Source organism: Pyrus communis, chromosome 15 (genome assembly GCF_041283825.1).
Source record: "Pyrus communis isolate YQ-2024b chromosome 15, ASM4128382v1, whole genome shotgun sequence".
NCBI classification, from domain to species: Eukaryota; Viridiplantae; Streptophyta; class Magnoliopsida; order Rosales; family Rosaceae; genus Pyrus; species Pyrus communis.
The window spans coordinates 35,454,189-35,479,413 of record NC_142579.1 but is presented as its reverse complement, the minus strand read 5'-3'; the positions used below and the strand labels follow the sequence as shown (position 1 = coordinate 35,479,413).

At 32.6% G+C, this 25,225-nt stretch overlaps 3 protein-coding genes, 1 non-coding gene and 1 pseudogene across 9 annotated transcripts in view; 2 read left to right on the top strand and 3 right to left on the bottom strand.

Annotated features, from left to right (window-relative positions):
* Window positions 1-25,225, bottom strand: part of LOC137713003 (UPF0481 protein At3g47200) — an 81,570-nt gene that overhangs the window by 15,445 nt on the left and 40,900 nt on the right. The window contains exons 1-5 of one of the 6 annotated variants that reach the window (XM_088685919.1): window positions 10,939-11,029; window positions 10,056-10,250; window positions 8,322-8,411; window positions 7,916-7,978; window positions 6,615-6,704 (exon numbers count right to left, since the gene is read on the bottom strand). The gene's annotated coding sequence lies outside the window, so the exon portion shown is untranslated. Of the gene's footprint in view, window positions 1-6,614; window positions 7,881-7,915; window positions 7,979-8,321; window positions 8,679-10,055; window positions 10,251-10,938; window positions 11,073-25,225 lie in introns of those variants that run through there. The other 5 variants (XM_088685920.1, XM_088685921.1, XM_068452233.2 and 2 more) reach the window with 5 other exon arrangements.
* The window catches only part of LOC137720153 (UPF0481 protein At3g47200-like), a 63,817-nt gene that overhangs the window by 2,881 nt on the left and 35,711 nt on the right, over window positions 1-25,225 (bottom strand). The window lies entirely within an intron of this gene.
* Window positions 15,990-16,972, top strand: LOC148690928 (uncharacterized; annotated as a pseudogene).
* Window positions 19,694-21,054, bottom strand: LOC137735393 (UPF0481 protein At3g47200-like). Its single transcript, XM_088685931.1, has one exon. The coding sequence runs from the start codon at window positions 21,052-21,054 to the stop codon at window positions 19,738-19,740; it is 1,317 nt and encodes a 438-aa protein (XP_088542057.1). The 3' UTR covers window positions 19,694-19,737.
* Window positions 23,086-23,188, top strand: LOC148690927 (small nucleolar RNA Z103). Its single transcript, XR_015957389.1, has one exon. It is a non-coding gene; the product is annotated as a small nucleolar RNA Z103 (small nucleolar RNA).

Here is a 25,225-nt window from a genome sequence, read left to right as displayed (position 1 = left end):
TTCATATTTTTGGCACAATTCTTGTATCATCGTTATAAAACATTGTACAAAAAACATAAGATGACAGAGAGTCCATGGAAAGTTCCACTTTTGAAAAGATTTTTCAATGTGTCTGGTATACAGAGTGGTATATCACGTGTCTCTATGCAAGTGGTTAGATTATTGTGTTAAAAAATCAATAACATAAAAATAAATTTCCCACCACTTATATAATTACACGTGATGTACTAATTGTGTTACGGGTATAGAAAAAAATTTCTTTCATTTTTAATAGAATCTCCTTAACATTTCTCTTCATAATAAACCCATATGTGCAAGAAAAGCTTACCAGAATTTGAAGACTTCCTCTGTCGGCAGAGTTTGAGGCTTGCGGGTTATAAATTATTGTAAAAATAAATATTATATGGTATTATCATATGATGACACGGGTACCCTTATATGTAATGGCGAGAAGGTTAATGGTGTCACTCTAATATAATGGCAAGAAAGTACATAATGGCATCGAATAGTTACTTACCTTTGTGTGCGGAGGTGCTCTGCAATATGAGCAAGCAATCTCCGCATATTCTTAAACCATTTTTAAAGCATTTAAATTTGAATGAGTATCATTGAAGCAGAAAAGTGGATGCATCTATTTTTCCAAACATAAAAACGAACATAGAAGAAGAAAGATTTGCCTTCCAATAAGGTTGTTTGTAAAGAAAGTTGAGGTTCCATCACAAAACTAATGACAATATGGGGAGTATTTCAACTTCTTTCTCCCTTCATCAATGTAAGGCTCTTTTACATTCACATTCTCACATGTCTGCTCACATGTGACGATTTCTCAAGCCAAACACGTGGACAACACGAATTTGGTGACATGTGGCCGTTGGGACACAAATGTGGGTCAACTTGCTCTAATACCATAAAGAAAGTTGAGGTTCCACGATAAAATCAATTGACAATATAGAGAGTAGCTCAACTTCTTATAAGCCCTTGCAGTGTTTCTTCTTTCACCAATGTAAATCTCTTTTACCTTCATATTCACAGTTTAACCATAGTAGAATAAACCCGTAAGTGCATATTTTCAATGATTTCACAATGCACACGAGGGATTCCATAAGTATATAGAGTGAATAAATTATGGAAGCGACGAGATGCTCATCATCAGTTTGTCTATTGAATCCAGTCTCCATTAGTTGGATCGTTGAAGGAGGTTGTTGGAAACAGATCAACAAGGTTGCATCTACAAATAGATTATTGATGTAATGATAATATAAAATCACAAGATAGACTAATAGAAACAAAACGTAAAACATATCAAGTATATATGTATGTGATTCAAAACTGAAATTTGAATAATTATGGCATCTGAATTTGTGGTTGAATTAGATCGTCTGAATTATAGTGTTTGTGTCTTCTTTGTGAAATAGTTTGGATTCTGATCAATTGTTAATAAGGTCTATGTAACGACCATGTGAATGAGGCCGACCTTATTGGATTTACTAATGAGAAATTATAGAAACTATTTGTATTGTTATTGATTCATTAAATTCCTGTATTTCATGGGATAAAGTGAGATGAATGTTGAATTTCAGAAGATGTTGATGTAAATAAAGGCTTTTCTTTTTGTAGTACTTAATTTGAGAATCTTAAAAAGTAATGTTAGTTTTCATCAAATTCTTTACACTAAATATTGGCAATGGAAAGTCAAGGATGTGAGTACCAACTAGCTATGGGTTAGTAAGCTTCTCAAGTTTACATGACCTAAATACTATGTAGTTGATTGCAGAACTATAATAATGTCAATAAGTAATTTAAAGAGTACACTTGAAAATGGATTTATTCTTCTTGTTGTATTCAACAAGTTCCTGCAGCTTTATTCGTTTATTCCACTCGCAAGTTTATATGACCTAAATACTCATTTTGATTTGTAATCGACTACAAAACTAGAATAGTGTCATTTTCGTGATAAGTAATTTAAGGAATACACTCGAAAATGGATTTGTTCTTGTTGTTGTATTCAACAAGTTAATGCAACTTTATTCTTCTATTCCGATGTCTTCACAAAGAGTAGCATATTTTGCAGCAATTCCTTATTCCATGCTCAACAAGCAAGTGTTCATCCTTTTCAGTGTTCACGAAATGATCCATATGATGATGACAAGCTAGTTTTTGGCCGATCCCACTTGAAACTTGACTACTGCCTGGTGTAACTCTGTGATGCCATCATTTTCTTTTTACCCATGTTAAGTTTGTGTTATTACAGGTATGCCATCATTTTTACATAGTATATATACTGATTTTTTTTAATTTTTTTTAATCCTTTTCTTCGTTCTCCCTTCTTCCTTCCTTTTCTTCTTTCGACTGCCAGCGAATCGGACCTCACCGTTTCACCAATCGTCTCCCTTTCATCTTAGGAACAAGAAACACCAGTCGCATGCCTCGATTCGTTAGGGTTTCGACGAGGATTTTCGAAAACTCCTCAGAGTTTCACGACGTTTTTGTGACGATTCCGGCGTTTTCGTGGATTTTTTTCCTTTAAATTTCTGGGTTGTGCACAAATTTTCGTTAAATTTGAGGCTTTTTTTGGTGTGATTTTATCTGAAAGTTATGGTTGCCTTGAAGGATGGTAATCCCCCTCACTCTCCTCTTTCTGTCTCTCTACACTTTGTGTAGATTATATTTTGTTTGATTGCAGAGTTTTTGGCTCTTAAAAATCTCCAATTTTTTTTTATATTTGGTTTCGTCTTAATTTTATTTATTATTGATTGTTGCCTAAAAATCTATGAAGGGTTTGCTCTTTTGATCGTGGACTAAAAGATTTGAATGAATTATGATAATCTCTTTAACTTTAACTAGCTTCAAATATAAGCTATGAGTTTTCATTTCTATGGAAGCATGGCGGAAAACTATCCCCAAAAGATCTGTATTTTAATAGTTAATTCATTTTGGACCCTGGAATACGAGTATCAAACGCTTCATAGATAGCATTGCAACTTCCAGATCATGCTGAAAGCAGAAAGTGTTTTTGGCTCATTTAAAGCAGTTGATAAAGTTGTTCTTCTTGCTTGATATTTAGTTCGTATTTTGATCTTCGACCAAATTCCCAGAGTCAATCCAACATATATATGTTTTTCATTACTCTTTATTAAGAGTATCCTTTTGGGCATATAATTCATCAGCAGATCTCAATCAAAGTTGTATATGATTTTGTATAGAGAGAAAGCGGCTGGGATATGAGCAGTAGGCGTTTTTACAAGGATGATGAAAATTTCGCAGAAGACGGTATATGTTGATGAGTTCGAGAAAAAGAAGAAGATAGCATCTCATTTGAAAAGAGCAATGAGTAAGAGTAATTTTGGGTCCATCAAAAGTTCGATCTCATTGATGCAAAAGCTTGAAGAGCATTAGATGTGAGGATCCAAGCAGTGTCCCGGTTGTGGACACAAGTTCGAAGGAAAGCCGGTATGAGTAATCATATTAATCCAACAATTAATTATTCTTAGCTTGGCATACTGTTTGTTAGTAATATTTGAATATGAAGTAAAAGTTTATGCTAAATTTTTTATGCTAATTCAAAAAGGGTCCATCTTTATCTTTTACTTTAATTTGTTTCTTTGTTTTTTTATTTTGGTGCTTTAATTCCATGTTTTTAGTTGAAATGTAATTAAATGGGATTTGTTACAACCATCCTGCATAATTAACCTCCGGGAGGAACATGGGTGAGCTCATGTTTTAGTTTGTCTCTTTCATATCTTTCAAACATAATTCAATACCTAAAAGTTCAAAAATTGATCAACTAAGAGGCAAAAAATTGTATTAATTAGTTGTACAATATTGTACCATGACAGTGACAGAAAATTGACTGTATATGCAGTAATACAACCTTGCATATATGGTGCATTTATGATGTCAAGAACCACTCACTTTACATCTTATTAACTTTGCTGTACAATTCAATTCACAAGCATATATAAAAATAAAAGATTTTGATTTTTTTTTTTCATCTTCTGTCCATATACGAATCCCTCACGACTATGGAATGTTACAAACCTTTGAAATTCTTCACAATTATCCAGTAATGCAGAACAGAAGACACCGAATTCTTATGAAATAATAATATACATTTTTTTTCTTTTCTTTCATCACATGATGATACTAGATATGTTTGGGTTATGTGTACATCATACATTCATATATTTTTGTTGAACATTTGCCAGAATTATATATCTGGAGGGGGAGAAACATTTGTACAGCCAAACAGTCACCTTCAACCCTAATTTTAATCCATATAACTTGGTGCATACCATCCTTCGCTACCCTTTTCAATTAGCAAAATAGTGGAAATGTTGGAGGTCTCTGGTCTTTTCATTTAGTTAGTCTGCTTAAGTTTGCAGCTTCCTATGACATAAGTTATCCTTACCACTCACTTCGTAATCCACGGCTTCAATGTGCCACTATTTTTCTCACTCTTTTTGCTTATTGTGGAATTTGGATTCTTTTTTTTTTTTGGTGATTTTTATTGGTTAATTGGTTTTCTTGCAGGTTAGAGTGGTCGACGTTCAAAAGATACTGGTAGAACTCAGACCGGTGTGTTATGCTTACTGCTCTAACTGTTTCACTTAGATTAAGAAAAATATTAAATAAATCTATATTATAGGTAACTTATGAACAAAAAATCTATGGAATAGGCAGATAAACTTATGATATAGGTAGAATATAAAAAATAATAGAGAGATACATTAAAAAAAATATGTAATATAGGTAAATAAACGTCAACGAATTTCATAGAATCAATATGATTTTCATAAGAAAACAATGATATTGATAAGAAAAACACTAAAAAGAGTTTAACAAAAAAGGAGAAAAGTTCAGCTACAAATTAATAATCAATGACAGTAAATTTTATAAAATAATTAATCCTATAACTAAGGTATTGTGTGTATTTACATATTTACTACAATTTATAAATTTTAGGGTATATTTGGTATGAAAATAAAAATAAACTAACATGTAATCCATCGGACCTATCGCAACAAAAACTTAAAGCGGACTATTTCTAATTATGGCTCACAAAATTGAACTTATATCAAGTTTACTATAAAAACAAAACTAAAAATGCTTATTTATCTTGTATATGGAAAAAAATAATAATACAAAAGACAAAAAGTGAACAGAAATGAAGATGGCGGGGTAATAAAAGACAACAAAGTGTGGGGACATTGTAAACTTTAAGACCAACTCCAACACTTGGGAGTCTCAAATTTTCCCTTCTATTCCCCCCATTTCATTCCAACCCTTGTGCTAAAATAGTATTAAGCGTTAGAACTAAAAAAATAAAACTCAATTCCCCCCAAAATTTAGTGTGGAGCCCACGTGTGAGACTGGAACAAGAAGAGTGGAATGGACTCGCCCAGCCCAAACACGCCCACAACCCAGCACGCGCGCGCTAACCCAACCCGCCTCAACTTCGTTGGCCCACCCATGCGGGGATGTCGGGTTGCATTCGGCCTGTGACACGAGCCCAACGGCTCCATTTGGTGATTCAACGGGCAAAATCAAATGGGTCTTGGAGATCCAACAGTCCACTTTAATTTATTTAATTTATAGTTTTATATTTATATATTTATTGAATCCAAAGGCTGAGATCGAATATAATCAAATCTAACGGTCCAATTTTAAATCCAACGGCTAAAATAATTAAAAAAACAATTAACTCAAAATTCACCCAAAAACTCTATAAATACCTATGTATTTGTTCAAACATCCACACAAAACTCACTTTTCTCCTACAATTCTTCCAATTTTTCTTTCTACCATATTCTAAAATCATTTCTTCCCATTTCCAAAAACATCCACACAAATCTTTATCATGTGTTTCATATTCTTCCATAGTGTTTCATGAGTTTCATGTATCGATTTAGTGATATTTCAATATTTATCGGAATATAAATATTTTTAGGTTAAATTTAAAAAAAAAAAAAAGTGTTTCATAGTCTACATAAATTTTTTTTTAAAGTTAATTTAAAAAAAAAAACCTAAATTCATTATTTAATAATCTAGGGCTAAAATTTTAGGCATAAGGGTTGGAGCAGAAAAAACTATTTATGGGCTAAAAGCCTAAAACCTAAATTTTTTTTTGTTGTCCAAGGATTGGATCATGGTCTAAAGAGAAGAAAAAAAATATAAAATTAAAAAAAAAGGAAAATTCAGCCAAAACAAAGAAGATACTATCCATATATTAGGCCTAATGATTAATTGAAGACAATATCAGTGCATAGTTGTACTTAATAGTGAATGTTTATGAAACTTAAACATTTATACACATCCAAACTATTCAACTCAAAGATATTAAGAAGAAAGTTGCAGCATTCCCTTAAGGAGTAAATATGACGCTAAATGTTTCAAACCGGTGGATATGTGCAAACATAGCAATGGAGAAGAAAAAAGCCAGACGAAAGATTATAAATTGAAAAGTAAGTTGTTATTGGTACTAAAAATATGTCGTCTAACTCATTTTGAAGAGAAATTATTATTTTGAGAATGTGTGCATGATAATTTATTGAAGTATCAGTAACAATACTTCTCATCTAAAATGAAAAGAAAAAAAAAAAGAAGCGAATTCGCACCTGTTTTGTATACAGGAAAAGAAGCAAGTTTGCAGGTTGAGTTGCCTCTTGTAGATGAATAAGAAAACTCAATACATATTACTTGCTCATCTGGTAGATAAAAAATAAATTTTCTTATAACAATAGCACGATGATAAGCTACCTATATATAAGCATTTCTTCTTCTTTTTTTTAATCATATAAGCATTTCTTCTTCAATATGTTTTGGAAGAACGTGGTTAATGGGCCATATTAAATTAATGTTGTGATTCATCATATAGCTACCTATCCTTTGTCTTTCCTTAACTAAAAATCTCGATATTTGGTGACAGTTTGACAAAACGTAAATTTGGAAAAATCTCGATATTGTGGTAGCCAGATTTATCTCACTTATTGTGATCCATTAATTTAATAGGCTCTTATTTAGATCAGTGCAATTTAATATTTAGTTGGTAGATGATGTTAAATATTTTGGAGGTGTGAATATTGAGATCTATGTTATTAGTGAACAAACAATCTAAAAACCAAGTTGACACCCATGGATTTATCTACTGTATTCTCAAGAGGACCTAATTCACTTCTTCATTCTACCTAAAATGTATAGCACTTAACACTTCACATGGTGCCTAAAACAATATAAGAAACGGTAAAAATCAAACATTAATTTTGAAAGCCTCAACTAGTACAAATTAGAAGACATGACATTAAGTTAATTGGTAGATTGAAGCCTAACCAGGTTGAAAGTGAAGCTTGTTCTGTGCAAAAAGTCATAGAAGGTACGATTCTAAACACTCATAGTTAGAAAGGATCTCTATGAAGAATGAGTAGGTAAGGAAAATACCGGTAGAAATGCTTAAAAGAATTAATCTAGTATCATTTACATGAAAGGGAAAAAAATTGAAAAAGCTTACTGCTTTTCTCATCCAAACTGAAGGCATAGCAAGATTACGTTCTTCCAGCGACGTCAGTTTTCAGCTCCAATAGAAATGAAATTTTGAATACAATTGAATGATTAAAATTGTTTTTCTGACCTTCTTCATAGCCCTAAAATTATAGAACTATTATTCTTTTTCCTGATAGTTCTCATTTACACCTTTCCTGGAATTATACAACTAATGTTTTTTTACCTAATAGTCCTCATTTGTAACTTGGGCATATCAATTAGAGTAGATAAAATTATTCATATGCCAAACAAACCAAGATAAAGAGCTCATTTTACAGTAATATGAGTGTACCAACATCAACAAAAACACTATAAAACAATAGTGGAGCATAATTGAGATTTCGCTTGCCAAAACAAAAGAAAAAGAAAGCAAACTTACAATAACTCAGTCTTCAATCCTGAGGTCCTACTGCTGAATGAACCAAATCTCAATGCCAGGTTTCTGCAATTTCCAAAAAAATACAAATAAAAAGTCAAAACCCTAGTCGGAAAAGTAACCGCGCTGCGAGCTTTCTAAGAAACTCAGATGACAAAATCAACATGATATTAGATAATACATTGCATTGATTATAAAGCATCATTATCACATTTAATACCAATAGCAACGATTAAAATATGATTTTGAGAAACATAATACAAAAATGAAATCTAATATCTAAATTGATTGACCAATCTGATGTTCATTCAACTCAAGTATCAATTCAAATATCAAATAGTGTTTCCAATATTAGAAAGAGGTCTGTTATGCAATCTGTAATTTGTGAACAGAGAAGTTAAGAAAATACCATTTGAAGGTTCTGCCCTGTAAAATGTTAGTACTTCACTTCCATTTTGCTAGGCGCATCCGCGTGTGTACTTGCAGTTTTGAAATTGGCCTGCTTTTACAGAAGTGCCCAAAATTCAGGGGTTACTCAATTTCTTATTGCTGGAATGCATTAAAAGAGCCTTACGGGAAGGCTTGCTATACTTGCAAAAACAAAAGAACCACTTAAGTGGTTTTAACAAACAATGCAAAACAAAGACTAATCTTCTTATATATAAAGCCAGAGCCCCACTTTGAGGTCATGGATGGTCAAAATGTCCTTCAACCCAAAAAAAATCAAAAGCAGCAAAATGAATGCATAAAATAATACAAGGGTAATTTTATAATTAACTTTTTGGTGTAGTTTTTTTTTTATTTTTTATTTTAAAATTAGTAACTTATAATAAGTTAGTAATAATATGATTTAATTTTTTTTATTTTTAAATACGTTCAAAATATCTTAAAAGACGTGTAATATCGGTTATAAAAAAAACTTTACACGCGAATAATAATGTGATTAAATTAATTGTTAGATGATTGTTTTTTTTTTTTTTCTAACAAAAGGTATTATCTACATTGAGGGGAATGAAGTAGGCATAGTCTCACAATGGACTAGCAATAATATGATTCAATCAATTTTTTATTAAATACTATTTTCTTTATTGTTAATGTAAATTCTATAAAGATCGATTTTATTATTTGAATACATCTGTTTTAATTGGTTTATTTTGTGATTTCTTCTAACATGATCTAAAATTTTTCATTTACATCAAATATTCGACTTTTCTTTTGTCTATTTACGTATATAAATACATTTAAAACATGTACGTCACGTGTAGCATGCTGTAATTTAAAAAATATCTTGGAAACTTTAACAAAAAGCTTATGGCACTGTTTACTTTAACGAAAAATTACATTTTAACACTAAAAAATCAATCTTGATATTATTTACTTTACCTTTCATTTTATCCTTACTGTTAAAATTCAAAATTTTCAAATTCTTTTTATTATTTTTTCTAAATATATTCTGCACGTGCTCACGGGCGTGCATGAAGACAAATATATGTAAAAAGAAAGAAAGAAAAAGTGAACAAAAGTCTTCAACTTTTGAAAAAGGAAAGGCTGTCACACTCTGCTTTCTCTCACTTTTGAAAAATATTGACATCTAGAAGAAAAGTATTTATATTCCACCAATTTCAGTCACTTTATTTTGATTTGGACTTTCAACACTAACTTCACAAAAAGCTCTGCTTTTAGTCTCACACAGAGAAAAATAAAATAATAATTAAAAAACGAAGGTGAAGCAAAAGTAAAGCGAAAAAAGAAGAAAAGCCGAAATAACAGTCTCAGCATAAGAAAAACCGAGGGAAATCCGTCCGGACATGGGTGATGAACAGTAACCCTTCATAGAGTTTTAGGCAACAATAATCAAGAGGAAACCAAATTAAAAAATTGGAGATTTTAAGAACCAAAAACTCTGCAATCAAACAAAATATAATCTATAAAAAGAGTTTAAAGAGAGAGAAAGGGGGGAGTGAAGAGACATACCATCCTCAGGCAACCAAAACTTTCAGATAAAAGGACACCAAAAATACACACAAATTTAACGAAAATTTGAGCACAACCTAAAAATTTAAAGGAAAAAAAAATCTACGAAACTTAATTAAAACTCAATTATAATAAATCCAAAATCTGAGTTGTGCATTCAATTGCTCACCTCCGCTCGCCTTCTTCGTACGGAGAGTAATCAATGTCCTTTTTTACACAATTGAACATCAACGCCGCTAAAGACGCAAATATGTCTACGAATAATAAGTCAAACTTGAAGTCGTGTAGTATTTTTATAGAGTTGTGACGTCACTATGCAATTGGAAAGAGTATGAACAATGTGATAGAGTTTAATCACAGGTACCTATATCACAATATTTCTTTGTTGATATTGATTCTATGAAATTCATATTTCTTACATGAAAGAGTTTAATCACATTTAATATGTGATAGAGTTAGATTAAGAAAAATATTAAATCAATCTATATTATAGGTAACATATGAACAATGGAATAGGCAGATAAACTTATGATATGGGTAAATTAATACAATCATTTGTGATATAGGTAGAATATAAAAAATTATAAAGGGATATATTAAAAATATCAACAAATTTCATAGAATCAATATGATTTTCATGTAAGAATAATCTGTTCTTTGAAATTCGAAGATTAATGATTAATTGAAGACAGTATAAATGCATAGTTGTAGTCAATAGTGAATATGGATGAAACTTAAACATATATACACAGCCAAACTATTCAACTCAAAGATATTAAGAAGAAAGCTGCAACATTCCCTTAAGGAGTAAATATGACACTAAATGTTTCAAACCGATGGATACGCGCAAACATAGCATTGGAGAAGAAAAAAGCTAGACGAAAGATTATAAATTGAAAAGTGAGTTGTTATTGGTACTATAAATATGTCGTCTAATTCTTTTTGAAGGGAAATTATTATTTTGAGAATGTGTGCATGATAATTTGTTGAAGTATCAGTAACAATACTTCTCATCTAAAATGAAAAGAAAAAAAAATAAAGCGAATTCGCACCTGTTTTGTATACAGGAAAAGAAGCAAGTTGCAGGTTGATTTGTCTCTTGTAGATGAATAAGAAAACTCAATACATATTACTTGTTCATTTGGTAGATTAAAAATAAATTTTCTTATAACAATAGCACGATGATAGGCTGACTATATATAAGCATTTCTTCTTCTATATGTTTTTGCAGAACGTGTTTAATGGGCCATATTAAATTAATGTCGTGATTCATCATATAGCTACCTATCATTTGTCTTTCCTCAACCAAAAACAAAAGTGATTGAGACCAATTAATGTGGTGACAGTGACAGAACGTAAATTTGGAAAAATCTCAATGTTGTGGTAGCCGGATCTATCTCACTTATTGTGATCCATTATTTGTCTCGGGATGAGAGACATGAGAGCAAATCCAGCCAACATGATTTGCCCTGGACAAAGTTTGTGGCAGAATGACCGAGCAACGTCAGTTTGGCTTGCAAAGACAACTATACAAGGAAGGGTACTTTAGGCGTTTCCTACCCTCTACCTTTATTATTCCCAATGTGTAGAATTTCTTCAATACAGTTAATATTTTCATTAAAATATCGGAAAAATCAGAGAAACTTTAAAATACATCAAAGAAACTCTTAAATTTTGGATATTATCTATACTAAAGGAGTGGGAGAGTGAGCTAAGCCTCACAATAAACTAGCAATAATATAGTTCAAATTTGTATTTGGTAAGAATCGAACCTAAGATTTTTTACTTATAAGTGAAGATGAATACTATTAGACCGTATACTAACTAGAAAATTTTAGCAAGTTTTCATCAAAATCAAATAATATAGTTATATCAATATTTTCATAAATTTGTATATTGATATTTTTCTATAATTTAACGTAGTAATGCTAGCGTTCGGTTAATTCAATCAAACTACAAACAGTCAACCAGTTCTCGAGTTGTGTACAAATTGATGGAACGTGGTATTCATACAAGTAACCAATCCGTGAAGTTTTTCGAATGGTTGGAAAACCATGCGTGTTGGAAGATCTTTGTTTAGGGTTTTAAGAACGAATAACAGAGTGACATCATCTGGCAATAATGGTCCCTTCACGTGGTGATGGAGGAACTTTCATTTAATGGACGTACCTCATGACCAATGAGGCCATTAATTATAGAACAGAGGCATGCAAACTACCTTTCATACATAAAAAATTAAGAGTATGTTTGGTATACTATTTAAATTTTTTTTTATCAATTTTTAAAATATTTTTTAAGAATATTTCTTGAAAATAAATTTTTTTTTAAGATTTAAAAACTTGATTGGTTTGCAATTTAAAATTTTTAAACCTTGCGCCTTAAACTATAACAAAGAGATCTAAAAAGAGCAGGTTGCAAAAGAGGAAGAAAGAGGAGAGATGAGGAAATAAAATAAGAGATGATTGAAGGCAAAAGAAAGAAGGGAGATGATCGGACGAGATAGAGTGGAAGACGAGTGAGAAAAAAAAAAACCTAAAGAATAAAGAGAACGGATTGAAGAGGAGACCAAAAAGGTAAAAGAAAAAAAAAAGGAGGGAGAGATAGATTTGGAGTGAGAGGAGGAGGAAGAAAAAATAAATGAGTGAGTTTAAGTTTAAAAATTCTAAAAACTCACTTTTTATGTTTTTAGATAATAGACTATATTTTTTATTTAATCTTGAGTTTAGTTTTTAAAAATAGTCATACCAAACAAGTTTTTAAGGCCTAAAACTTGAAAATTGTTTTTAAGTTTAAAAAGTTGGATTAAAGTACATTACCAAACAGACCCTAAAATCTTCCAAAACAAAATAAGCATCCCTCTTTAATTCTGTTTCTTCTATTTTGAATCGGTCCAAAGATTAGAAACAATAAACATGAGTATTCCTACCATCAAGGAATAACATTACTTATTTTATTAATTTAATCAAAAAATTAATTTGATAAAAAGGTAACAATAAAATAAAGTTGAATTACAATCATGGTACATGTTTTAATAAAGTGGACTATTTCTAATAAGGCATACAAAAAATGGACTTATATTAAAGAATATTCAACTTTGTTTACCCTTCTTTATATGATGTGAAAGAAATTGTTATTAATATTCTAAAAAAAATCATCATTAACTAATCTATGGTGTGAAAAATAAGAAAAAAAAGAGGGTGAATTATAACATATTTTGAAATACAAGTAATATAAATTGTTGATAAAAAAAATAATAATATAATAGCATGATTTAATCGTAATTATATAAATAAAAAAGCACAAAAAATAAAAAGGCAGAAAATCTACCTCATTTTGCATAACGTGTTTAATGGGCCATATTAAATTAATGTCGTGATTCATCAGATAGCCACCCAGCCTTTGTCTTTCCTTAAATAAAAACAAAAGTGATTGAGACTAATCGTCCAATTAATGTGGTTATAGTGACAGAACCTAAATTTGGAAAAATCTCGATACTGTGGTAGCCAGATTAATCTCACTTATTGTGATCCATTAATTGCCGCGAGATGGGGTCTCTCGGGATTAGAGACACGAGAGCAAATCCAGCCAACATGATTTGCCCTGGACAATGTTTGTGGTAGAATGAACGAGCAACCTCAGTTTGGCTTGCAAAGACAACTGAGGGTGGGTTCAAAAAACCGAAAACCGAAAAAAACCGAAAACCGAACCGGACCGAGACCGAAAAAAACCGAACCGAAATTGTCAAACCAAACCGAACTGAATCTGACCGGTTCGGTTTCGGTTTTTGAGGCTCGGAAACCGAACCGAACCGAACCGAACCGATATATATATATATATTATTTTTTTGAATATTTATAAATAGTTTAGTCATACAATCATAACAAAACAGAACCTGTTGCCAAGTTGGTTTCAGTGAAACTTTACAAGCATGGAGGCATGGGTTCGAACCCTCATGCCTCCAGGATTTGTGAGATTTTTTTTAATTTTTTAATCTTTTTAACAAAACCCTTAAGTGTAACCCTAACCCTCCTCCTCCTTATTTTTCATTCCGCCTGGCCTATTAATATGAATGTGAACTTTCATATTTCCTTTTTTTTTTTTTAATAATTTTGGAGGGAGAGAAAAAAAAAAAAAAAAAAAACCAAAAAAAAACCGAAACCGAACCGAGAAAAACCGAACCGAAAAAAACCGAAAAAAATTTGAACCGAACCGAACCGAAATTTCGGTTCGGTTTCAGTTTTGAGAAAAAACCGAACCCAGCCCTAAAGACAACCACATAAGGAAGGGTACTTTAGGCGTTTCCTATCCTCCACCTTTATTATTGTTTGGAATTTCTCCGATACAGTTAATATTCCGTGAAAATATCAGAAAAATCAATGAAAGATATGGAAGAGAGTGAAGTGTAAACTTCAAAAGATATTAGAGAAATTCTTAAATTTTGGATAAAATCGATAGTTTTCATTGATATTTTCGACATATCGGTAAATATTGACAGACTGCCATATGACATTTCCTAATATTTAAAATTTTTTTTTTTAAACAAACGATATTATCTACACTAATGAAGTGGGGAAGTGAGGTAAGCCTCATAATGAGCTAGCAATAATATAGTTCAAATTTGAATTTGGAAATAATCGAACCTAAGATCTATTACTTATAAGTAAATATAAATACTACTGGATCGTATTACTAAGCAGCAAGTTTTAGCAAATTTTCATCAAAATCAATCGATATAATTATATTGATATTTTCACAAAATTGTATATTGATATTTTCTATAATTTAACGTAGTAATGCTGGCGTTCGATTAATCCAATCCAACTACAAACAGTCAAGCAGTTCTCAAATTGTGTACAAATTGATGGAACGTGGTATTCATACAAGTAACCAATCCGTGAAGTTTTTCGAGCGGTTGGAAAACTATGCACGTTGGAAGATCTTTGTTTAGGGTTTTAACAACCAATAACAGAGTGACATCATCAAGATTACGTCATTTGGCAATGATGGCCTCTTCACGTGGAGATGGAGGAACTTTCATTTAATGCACGTGTATAATTGAGGGCCATGACCTATGGGGCCATGAATTGTAGAACAGAGGCATGCAAACTACCATTCAAACATAAAAAAAATAAAATCTTCCAGAAACAAAATAAGCATCCCTCTTTAATTCTGTTTCTTCTATTTTGAGTCGGTCCAAAGATTAGAAACAATAAACATGAGTATTCCTGCAATCAAGGAATAACATTACTTATTTTATTAATTTAATCAAAAATTAATTTGATAAAAAGGTAACAATAAAATAAAGTTTAATTACAATCATCGTACGTGTTCTAATAAAGTGGACTATTTCTAATAAGGCATACAAAAAATGGACTTGTATTAAAGAATATTCAACTATGTTTATCCTTCTTTATGTGATGCGAAAGAAACTATTATTAACATTTAAAAAAAAAAAAATCATCATTAACTAATCTACGTTGTGAAAGCTAAGAAAAAAAAGAGGGTGCATTATAACATATTTTGGAATGCAAGTAACGTTGATGTTTAATATTCAGAAGCATGCTTGTGATTTCCAGAACACCTGCTTCTGCCACATCTTCTTGCCCTTGCGCCTTCTCTTTGTAACTTTTATTTTCGTCTCGAAAAAAATTCACATTTATATTTAGCATTGGGTTGGTTTGTCATTGCCCACAATTCATCATGTCCAATAAAAGCCATTTCTCAATGTTGGTGGATCCAACAAGATTTCCTGCCCAAGCCCGTCCATAAAGTCCACGAGCGGCATGGTTTCTCTCAAGATTTCTGTTCCCAACAACAAAGATTACCGGAAAGGTTCCAATCCCATTCTCTTTACCTTTGTTATTCCCGATTAAGCAACCTCGAATGGTTGATTGTTCAATTCTTATGTGAAGATAATAAACTTGCACGCCGTCTGTTTGATGTATTGTCTCAATCAAGTCATGGTCTTCTTACTGTTGCAATTTTATTTTCGGAGGGCCGAATTGAAGGGTAATTTGGAGGGTTTTTTTTTTTTTAATATTTTTCCTAGCGAACAATGGCCTGTAGACATATAGACAAGGTTATCTAGGGCGCAAGGCATCTAATGGCTAAGCGAAACGGAGCTTAGTATTTGAATGCGCTGCTGTATCATTTCTCGGAGGAGTTTGGTGAAGAGCCGTTGCCACCAGAGTGGTATCAGAAGGCATTCCCCAAGTTGATGAAATTAACCCAATTGTTGAAAAATGTCGATTTGATTGATGGAAGGCTTGTTAATATCAGTGATGGTTCGATAATCATTGACGACCGTGTTGAACAAAGAATGCTTACTTTCAAGTCACCTGCCACGGTATTTATTGGAGCTCCATTGGTACAGAAAGCGCTGAAGAATAATGTGGCGGCATTTCGGGAGGCATAGAATCTATAAGACCATAACCCGTTTGTGTGTTTCTGTACACCTAGTGAAAGGGAGCCCTTCGTTGTGGAATCACTCTCCACAGTAGGTGGCATTCTCAACATCTCTGCCAAACAAAGGCTGTCTGCGTGTCAAAATATCTCCACAGGTCGCACAACACCGCATATGAACTAGCACGCTTGAGGAGGTACTCAATGGATTGAAATCCGAGCTGGATTGTTTGGAAACGGACGAAGATGGGACAGCAGATAGTTTGTAGCTGTCTAAAGTTCTTGGCTGACACATCCACATCTGTTGCATATGAGCACGACTCCTCTTCATGGACACGCCTTGCGCCTGCAAAAGTTATTGACTCTTCCGGTTTGCAGAAATGGGAAGAGGTTCTTGATATATTCAACGACCTCATTGATTGGTTGAAAAACGAAAGGGAATTACTCGTTTCCGTAGCAAAAGAGAGGCTGTCTCAAGAGGATGTGCTGACGATAGAAGTGGATTAGAGATATTGAAGTGGATGTACGCGATGCGGTTTATAGCTGTGCTAGTGAGAATGGTTTCTGCTTGTGCATGGGAAGGTTTGTGACTTCAGAGGAGGGGGATATGGTTTGGACCCCAGGGCTCTTGGGCTTTTGCCAAGGTTGTTAATCAGAGCAAACACCTCAATGTTGTCACCAAGCATATTTCAACAATCATGCGGGTTAGGTATTCACCGACTCCCCTCCTCCCTAACAATTAACTGTCCAACCCACTTACACTATGGTTGTACTAAAAAAATCCATGTGGTCAGATGTACAAGAGTATAAAATAATGCTAATCATTTTCAGGAAAAAGAGGAAATTCTTCGTAAGAGAACGTGCGGTACATGCAAAAGATTCGTGTAATTTCCAGAATACCTCTCTTAGCGCATGGTGTATTTAGAGTACGTCCACTTTGTGACTTGTTAAATGGCAGAAAACTTCTTATACGATCACACAGGTGTTTAACCTTAGGACTACAAGAAGATGTACATACAAGATAAATTTCTTCCAAATTTTCTTTTGCCCCCTCTAATACACAGTTCCAGCGTGGTATTAGATGCTATCGTCCTTTAGATTTGATGCTTCCAGTAGAAAACATACCAAACCCAAATCCAAATCCAATAGAAAAATTCGAACATGCAAATCCACAGAAAATTAATCCAGAAACAATCAAAACTCTAAATCGTAAATCCCTAATTCAACATGCATCCTAAATAGAAAATTAATCCCTAAACAGAGAGGATTACCGGGGCTTCTCGGTTACCTGCAGGACGTCCGGGATCTCAATCATCGGGGTCTCTTCTGTTTCAGAGAAAAGAAGAAGTGGCGACCGCATCAAGCACGGCGGCGGTGACGGATGAAGAATCGGAATGCGAAACGGGGACTTCTGAGCTCGCCGTTGTTGTATAAATAGTAGAGAGAGAGAATCGGAGAATCGCTGGATCGTGGTGGCTCATGGCTGTGTGTGGTGGTGACTGTCCGGATTTGTGTGGTGGAGGGAGGCTTCGTTCGTCGGTTCGAGAGAGTTGCACGCTTGCTGCAGTTGCTTTGAGAGAGAGAGAGATGGTGGCTGCCCGTTAGGAGTGGGATGCGAATGAGGGAGTGTGAGGAGACTCACAGAATCCCTATAACAACGGACGGCCAAGATCAAATTTCAACAATCCAACGGTCTAACTTAATCCTGATAATAATTATAGATATTTTATTTATAAAAAAACTAATAAAAATAGCTTGAAAACTTTGAGTTTTAATAATAAAGACAAAATAAATGGTAAAGTGAATAGTATTAGGTTTGACTTTTTAATGTAAAAATGTGATTTTTCGTTAAAATGAACGCTATCGTGGATTTTTCGTTAAAACTCTCTTTATTTATATGGTTTTCTTAGTTAAGTTAGACCGAATTCCGTACCGAATACTTTGGGATTGGTTCGGGATGTTCTACTAAATTTTTTTGGATTTTCCGTTTAAGTTTTTTCCGGTTCGGGGTTGAGATTTTCGAGATTTTTTTCCATATGTACGTATGCATCATGCAAGCGTGGAAAAATTTGTCCAACGATCGTCTCAGATAAATATTTGAACCTACAAAATTTACGTAAGAAGTATATATTTAGTATTTACGTATGTATATTTAATCCATATGACCGTTTTATATATTTGCGAAATGGGTTTTGTGTTGGTGCGTATGGTGGGAGAGTGATTTTTCTTGCTTCATATTCATATACATGTTTTCCCTTTCCTACTTCAACGCAGGTAATGCTTGCATCTTTAATGTATATATAATACAAATGTCATATGAAAATGTAATAAGTGTAACATTACTTTTTTTTTTTTTAACTAGTTACGTACATGCATGCAATGAGGCTTTTTCTCGACATATTATTTTATTTGTTTATTTTAGGAACAAAATTGATATATTATTTAAAGTACAAATTTTATTTCTCAAAACATGTGTCATTTTGATTTTGGCTTAAACATAACAGTGTCACTAAATTAAGTCTCTATATAAAGGGGGGAAAAGTACAGACTTTTGAGAACCAAAATTAATTAAGGTTGGGAGATATTTGAAGGGATAATGAGATAAGGGAAAGAATGGGGAAATTAAAGGAAAGAACAAAATTTTGTGACCTTTTCTACTTGTTGTGTCAATATATAATTTTGGCTTAAATATATAAGTTAGGGATAATCAAGTCATGGTCCTCTTACTGTTGCAATTTTAATTTCGGAGTGCCGAATTGAAGGGTAATTTGGAGGGTTTTTTTTTTCCTAGCGAACAGTGGCCTGTAGACATATAGAGAAGGTTATCTAGGGCGCAAAGCATCTAATGGCTAAGCGAAACGGTTCTTTGCATTTGAATGCGATGCTGTATCATTTCCCGGAGGAGTTTGGTGAAGAGCCTTTGCCACCAGAGTGGTATCAGAAGGCATTCCCCAAGTTGACGAAATTAACCCAATTGTTGAAAAATTGTTTTGTTGATTTGTATTGGTTAATTGTTTTGTTGTAGGTTAGAGCGGTCGAGGTTCAAAAGATACTGGTAGAACTCAGACCGATGTGTTATGCTTACTACTCTAACTGTTTCACTTACAATTTTAATATATAATTTAGGTTGGGTTTTTCAACATGAAGCAAAGGAGTGTCTAGCTTAGTGTTCCTTTAAGATTTGGTGCTTTCTGGCTCAACACTTGGGATGCCTGAATTTGAAATTGGCGAGCGCTACATTAAAAATTGATGTGCAGTCAAATGAAATTCATGAATCTCACTATGACTTTTCCCATGATGAAAAGCTACAATGAGACTTTTCCTCAACATATTATTTATTTAATTTTATTTTAAGTACAAAGGAGACATATTATTTAAATTTCATGCATAGACAAACAACTGCAAATTAACAAGTACGCATAGTGCACACTAGAAATTAAATGAGAAACTTAGCGTTGAGTGCATTGGACAAAAGAACACACTATTTGTATCAAAGTTTGTATCAAAGTGAGTATGATGATCAAACTAGCAGCAATTACAGAAATAATTGTCCAAGGTGACTTGAAATATTTTTGTTTCAGATCTGCCTTCCATTCGTTCCACGACTTTTTGTAGTAGTTGTTGAGGCCCTCTGTAAGAGTAGCATAATAGAATCTTTTTGTGTCCAACACAACACCTTTGCCAAGCCTGTTAATCAGAGCAGACACCTCCTTGTTGTCACCAAGCAGATTTTCAACAATTCCATTCTTGACAAGCAATTCCACATCATTTTGGGTGTTCACAAGATCATCCATGAGGGAGATATAATCAATGAAGTAGGTATTCGGAGTGCAATGGCATTGCTCAAAGGCAATAAGGTTTCGGAGTATAAGCTCTGTGTTATCCTCTATAATGATATTTGGAATTTCCAAAATTCCGCCTTTATCAGTGAAACATATACCAAATAGTTTCTTGTTTGATCTCGCCTTAAACTTGACTCCAGCCTGGTGTAGTTTCGTCATGCTGGGTATAGATACAGTTTTGACTGACCCTCGATTTTTTGAGTTCTCTTCCTCCGTTGGTAGATTTAAAGTTCTAATCAAATCAACAAAATGTTTAACTTTAATAAAACTAGAAGAATATCCCACATCTTCTCTTTTCACATATAAAAGCAATGATTTCTTGCAGAACTCGTAAGAGAGGTCAAATACTGAAGGCATCGGCACCGGCACCTCCGGAGTGGCAAGGAGATCCTTAAGAATGAAAAACGGCAGCTGATTTTCGAGCAAAAGCATGTCAGGTACTACATAATTTATCAACCATGGTTTCTTAAAGATGCGGTCATTGCTATCCGGCAGGATATACCGACAATACCTCAATAAGAGCTCAATGATGAACGCGGCATCCACAAGAATGATTCTAACAAATTTGTCACTGCACAACTCAATGTTGTGCGCATAGCAACTGCGCAATTTCGCTTCCTTGCCCTTTATTTTCTGAACATAAACTTCCAAGCTGACCTTAGTCCGATGTAAAAAATACCGCAGATACCTCTTCTTGTGTTCTTCCATGTCTTTTAAGTCTTTCTTGCCATGGTGAAGCGGGCCTATAGAGACTACTTGAGGTGTGTAGGCCTTTTTATTAGCACACCGTAGTTGTTCAGGAACTCTGTAGATACAACACGAATTGGACAGGGAAGGCAAGCCTTTTAACTCCTGACTCATTGAAGTTGCTAACAGAATGTGAGGGTTTTCGATGTCATGTAGAGCTTCGATGTTTCCCTCCATTTAATGCTGATATGTTTGTTGTTTCAAATCGTAATTGCTGACAACCAAATGATGATCATTGACACATTAATAAACAAATTTTTCGCTAACAGAGAAAATTAATCCAAGCATTGAGAAAACATAACAACAACTAAAACCAAGAGAAAATTATTAATCCAAGAATTGCAAATACATACATCCGAAAAAAATAAATTTTGTTTTATATATTTGTGAGGAGCACGTTTAGTCAAATTAGATTAATTTGTTCTATCTACCCTCTTATATTAGATTTTAATCAATGTGGGATAAGAGAAAAATATAGAGCAAAATAATAGTATCTGTAAATAATAAATCATAAACTTGTATTCTTGTAGTATTTTCGTAGAGTTGTCATGTCTCACCTGCAACTAAAAGAGTTTTTTATTATTTTTATTTTTTTTATTTGGGTATTTTGATATTTTGGCAACACAGAAAAAAGAAAACCCAATAAAACTAACAAATATTCGACAGTAAAAAAAAAAAAAAAAAAAACTAAAACTAGCAAATCATTGAATTGTCCATCTATGCTTACTCGAAAACATATCTCCATGGCCAAAAAAAATTATTTTATGTCTCTCCAGGCAAGTGTCTAAAAAACAAAACTAATTGATTTAACAAACTAAGCTGACGTGACATTCCCGTGGGATTGTGACCTAACCCTTTAATTCATCACCGAGTGCTCAAGTGGAGCCAAATAGATGTTGGTATGTAAAGTTCGCTCCATACAAAATCAGAGGATGTGGAGAGGCATTTCACATTGGGGAAGTACACTAATAAATTCAATATAAGTAGTTCATTCCTAACTACATGAGTCTTTTGATGATAAAATTCTACATAGTTGAGGTTCATTGAGCCAAATACCATCTATATATTAGACTTAAGTGGTTAATTGAAGACAATATTAATACAGGTTGTACTTAATAGTGAACACTTATAAAACTGAAACATATATACACAGTTAAACTATTCAACTCAAAGATATTAAAATGAAAGATGCATCATTGAAGATGATCAAATAAATTGAAAATATCAAATAACATATATTAACGGAGGATGTAGAAGAATAATTTAATCATGCTATAATAGTTAACCAGTTTGCATAAATCACTAGCTCAAGTTGTGCACAAATTGATGAAATGTGATATTCATACAAGAAACCAATTCGTTCTTATCTCAAACATGAATCTTTCTTAACTTTGGCTGATGACAACAAGAATAGCAGAGCGACATCAAGAAGGTTATGTCAAAATATAAAAAAAAAATGTATCTTCTATATTTCTTTGCTTGAAAGATATGTATTCTTTCTTTTGTTAAATTTAAGCATTACACTGTTGCCAAATATTTATACTTTATTTATAAATACTTATACAACCCGTTTTATATATACTTTTTCTGCTATGGATTACAATTTGCACTGCATTCTTTTTGCTTTATACACTATAAACAATGTCTTCTTTCCTCTACCTATCCTCTTTTTTGATATTTTGCAATTTTTTTTGACATTTATCCATTTCAAAATTGCTGGCAGAAAATTAAAATTTAGGCATTTTCAAAGAGATTAAACATGTTCTAATAAATGAAGTTTTTATAATTGCTTTTTAGATATGCAATGTGGTGTTAAGATCTTCCCCCTAACGATATCTAAATCCTCAACCACAATGGAACGATTTAATGGTATGTTTTCTTAACTCTCTTTTCTTGGTGTCTTGCGTTTAAATTCAATGTTTACTAACTCTTCTCTTTAGGGGATTTGGCTGCTACCAATATATATACAAACTATCTTCTTTTTACCTGCTCTGAATACATGCCTAATTCCTTACTTGCCCGTTGATGAGTTAAAGTTGGACATGTGTAAGAATATCTTCTATTGGAACATCTAGATTTATACTTTTGCATGTCCAACTCAAACCCCTCATTGAACAACCAGCCAATTAGCCATGTGTCTACAACATGTCAAAATAAGAAAGCCTCTGTATATAAATTGGTACCAACCAATTCCTCTGAAGAGAAAAGATGGAAATGATAATTATTTCTCCAAATAATGGAGGTTGAAATAACTCAACAAACTATATCTCTATATTACATAGAGACACCAAACTAACTATGTCCGATCCATCTTTTTACACCATTTCATTCAACCTGTTTAATTGAATTCTATCCTTTACCCCAACATATGTAAACAATGATCTCAAAATTTGAAACCAAATATGTAATGACATTAATATGCTTCCAATTTGATTTAGTGATGCAATCTATTAACTTCTTTTGCAATTATTTTATTTCAACATATTCCACATTCTTTACAATCCTCCAATACTTTTTCTTGCATCACCAATCAGTCGCAGGTCAGTATATCTAATATGTCACTATGTTGTCTCAATCACACTCTTCCACAGTATTTTTAGGTTAAAATGTTCATACAATTAATTTAGAATAGTCTACATAATTTTTTTTTAAAGTTAATTTAAAAAAAAAAAAAAAACCTAAATTCATTCTTTAATAATTTGGGGCTAAAATTTTAGGCCAGAAGGGTTGGAGCAGAAAAAACTGTTTCTGGGTTAAAACCTAAATTTTATTTGATAAAAATTGTAGGTTTTACTCCAAGGGTTGGAGATAGTCTAAAGAGAAAAAAGAAAAAAAAATGAAAATTCAGCAAAAAAAAAAAAAAAAACTATCCATATATTAGGCCAAATGGTTAATTGAAGACAATATCAGTGCATAGTTGTACTTGATAGTGGATACTTATGAAACTTAAACATATATACACAACAAAACTATTCAACTCAAAGATGTTAAGAAGAAAGCTGCATTCCCTTAAGGAGTAAATATGACACTAAATGTTTCAAACCGATGGATATGTGCAAACATAGCAATGGAGAAGAAAAAAGCTAGATGAAAGATTATAAATTGAAAAGTGAGTTGTTATGGTTCTAAAAATATGTCGTCTAACTTGTTTTGAAGGGAAATTATTATTTTGAGAATGTGTGGATGATAATTTGTTGAAGTATCAATAACAATACTTTTCATCTAAAATGAAAAAAAAAATGAACTGAATTCGCACCTGTTTTGTATACAGGAAAACGTGCAAGTCTGCAGGTTGATTTGCCTCTTGTAGATGAATAAGAAAACTCAATACATATTACTTGCTCATCTGGTAGATTAAAAATAAATTTTCTTATGACAATAGCACGATGATAGGCTGCCTATAAATAAGCATTTATTCTTCAACATGTTTTTGCAGAACGTGTATAATGGACCATATTAAATTAATGTCGTGATTCATCATATAGCTACCAATCCTTGTCTTTCCTTAACTATAAACAAAAGTGGTTGAGACTACTTGTCCAATTAATGTGGTGACAGTCCGACAGAACGTAAATTTGAAAAAATCTCGATATTGTGGTAGTCAGATTTATCTCACTTATTGTGATCCATTAATTTAGCTTCCTCATAACTTATAGAAGAAGAAAAAATTCCTTCACTTATAGAACAATAATAATTATCGCGAGATGGGCTTAGTTGTCTCTCCGGATGATAGCGATGAGAACAAATCTAGCCAACAGGATTTGCCCTGGACAATGTTTGTGGTGGAATGAACGAGCAACCTCAATTTGGCTTGCAAAGACAACCATATAAGGAAGGATACTTTAGGCATTTCCTATCCTCCACCTCTACTATTCACAGTGTTTGAAATTTCTCCGATACAATTAATATTTCTGTGAAAATATCAGAAAAATAAAAAAAAAGATATGGAGGGGAGTGAAGTCTAAACTTCAAAAGATATTAGAGAAACTCTTAAATTTCGGATAAAATTGACAGTTTTTGTCAATATTTTCGACATATCGGTTAATTATTGACAAACTACCATATGACATTTCCTAAAATTTTAATTTTTTTTTTTTAACAAATGATATTATCTACCCTAAGGAAGTGGGAGAGTGAGCTAAGCCTCACAATGAGCTAGCAATAATATAGTTCAAATTCGCATTTGGCGAAAATCGAACCTAAAACCTCTCACTTACAAGTGAAGATGAATACTATATTAGACCGTAGTACTAAGTAGCAAATTTTAGCAAATTTTCATAAAAAAACAACCGATATCGTTATATTGATATTTTTACAAATTTGCATATTGATATTTTCTATAATTTAA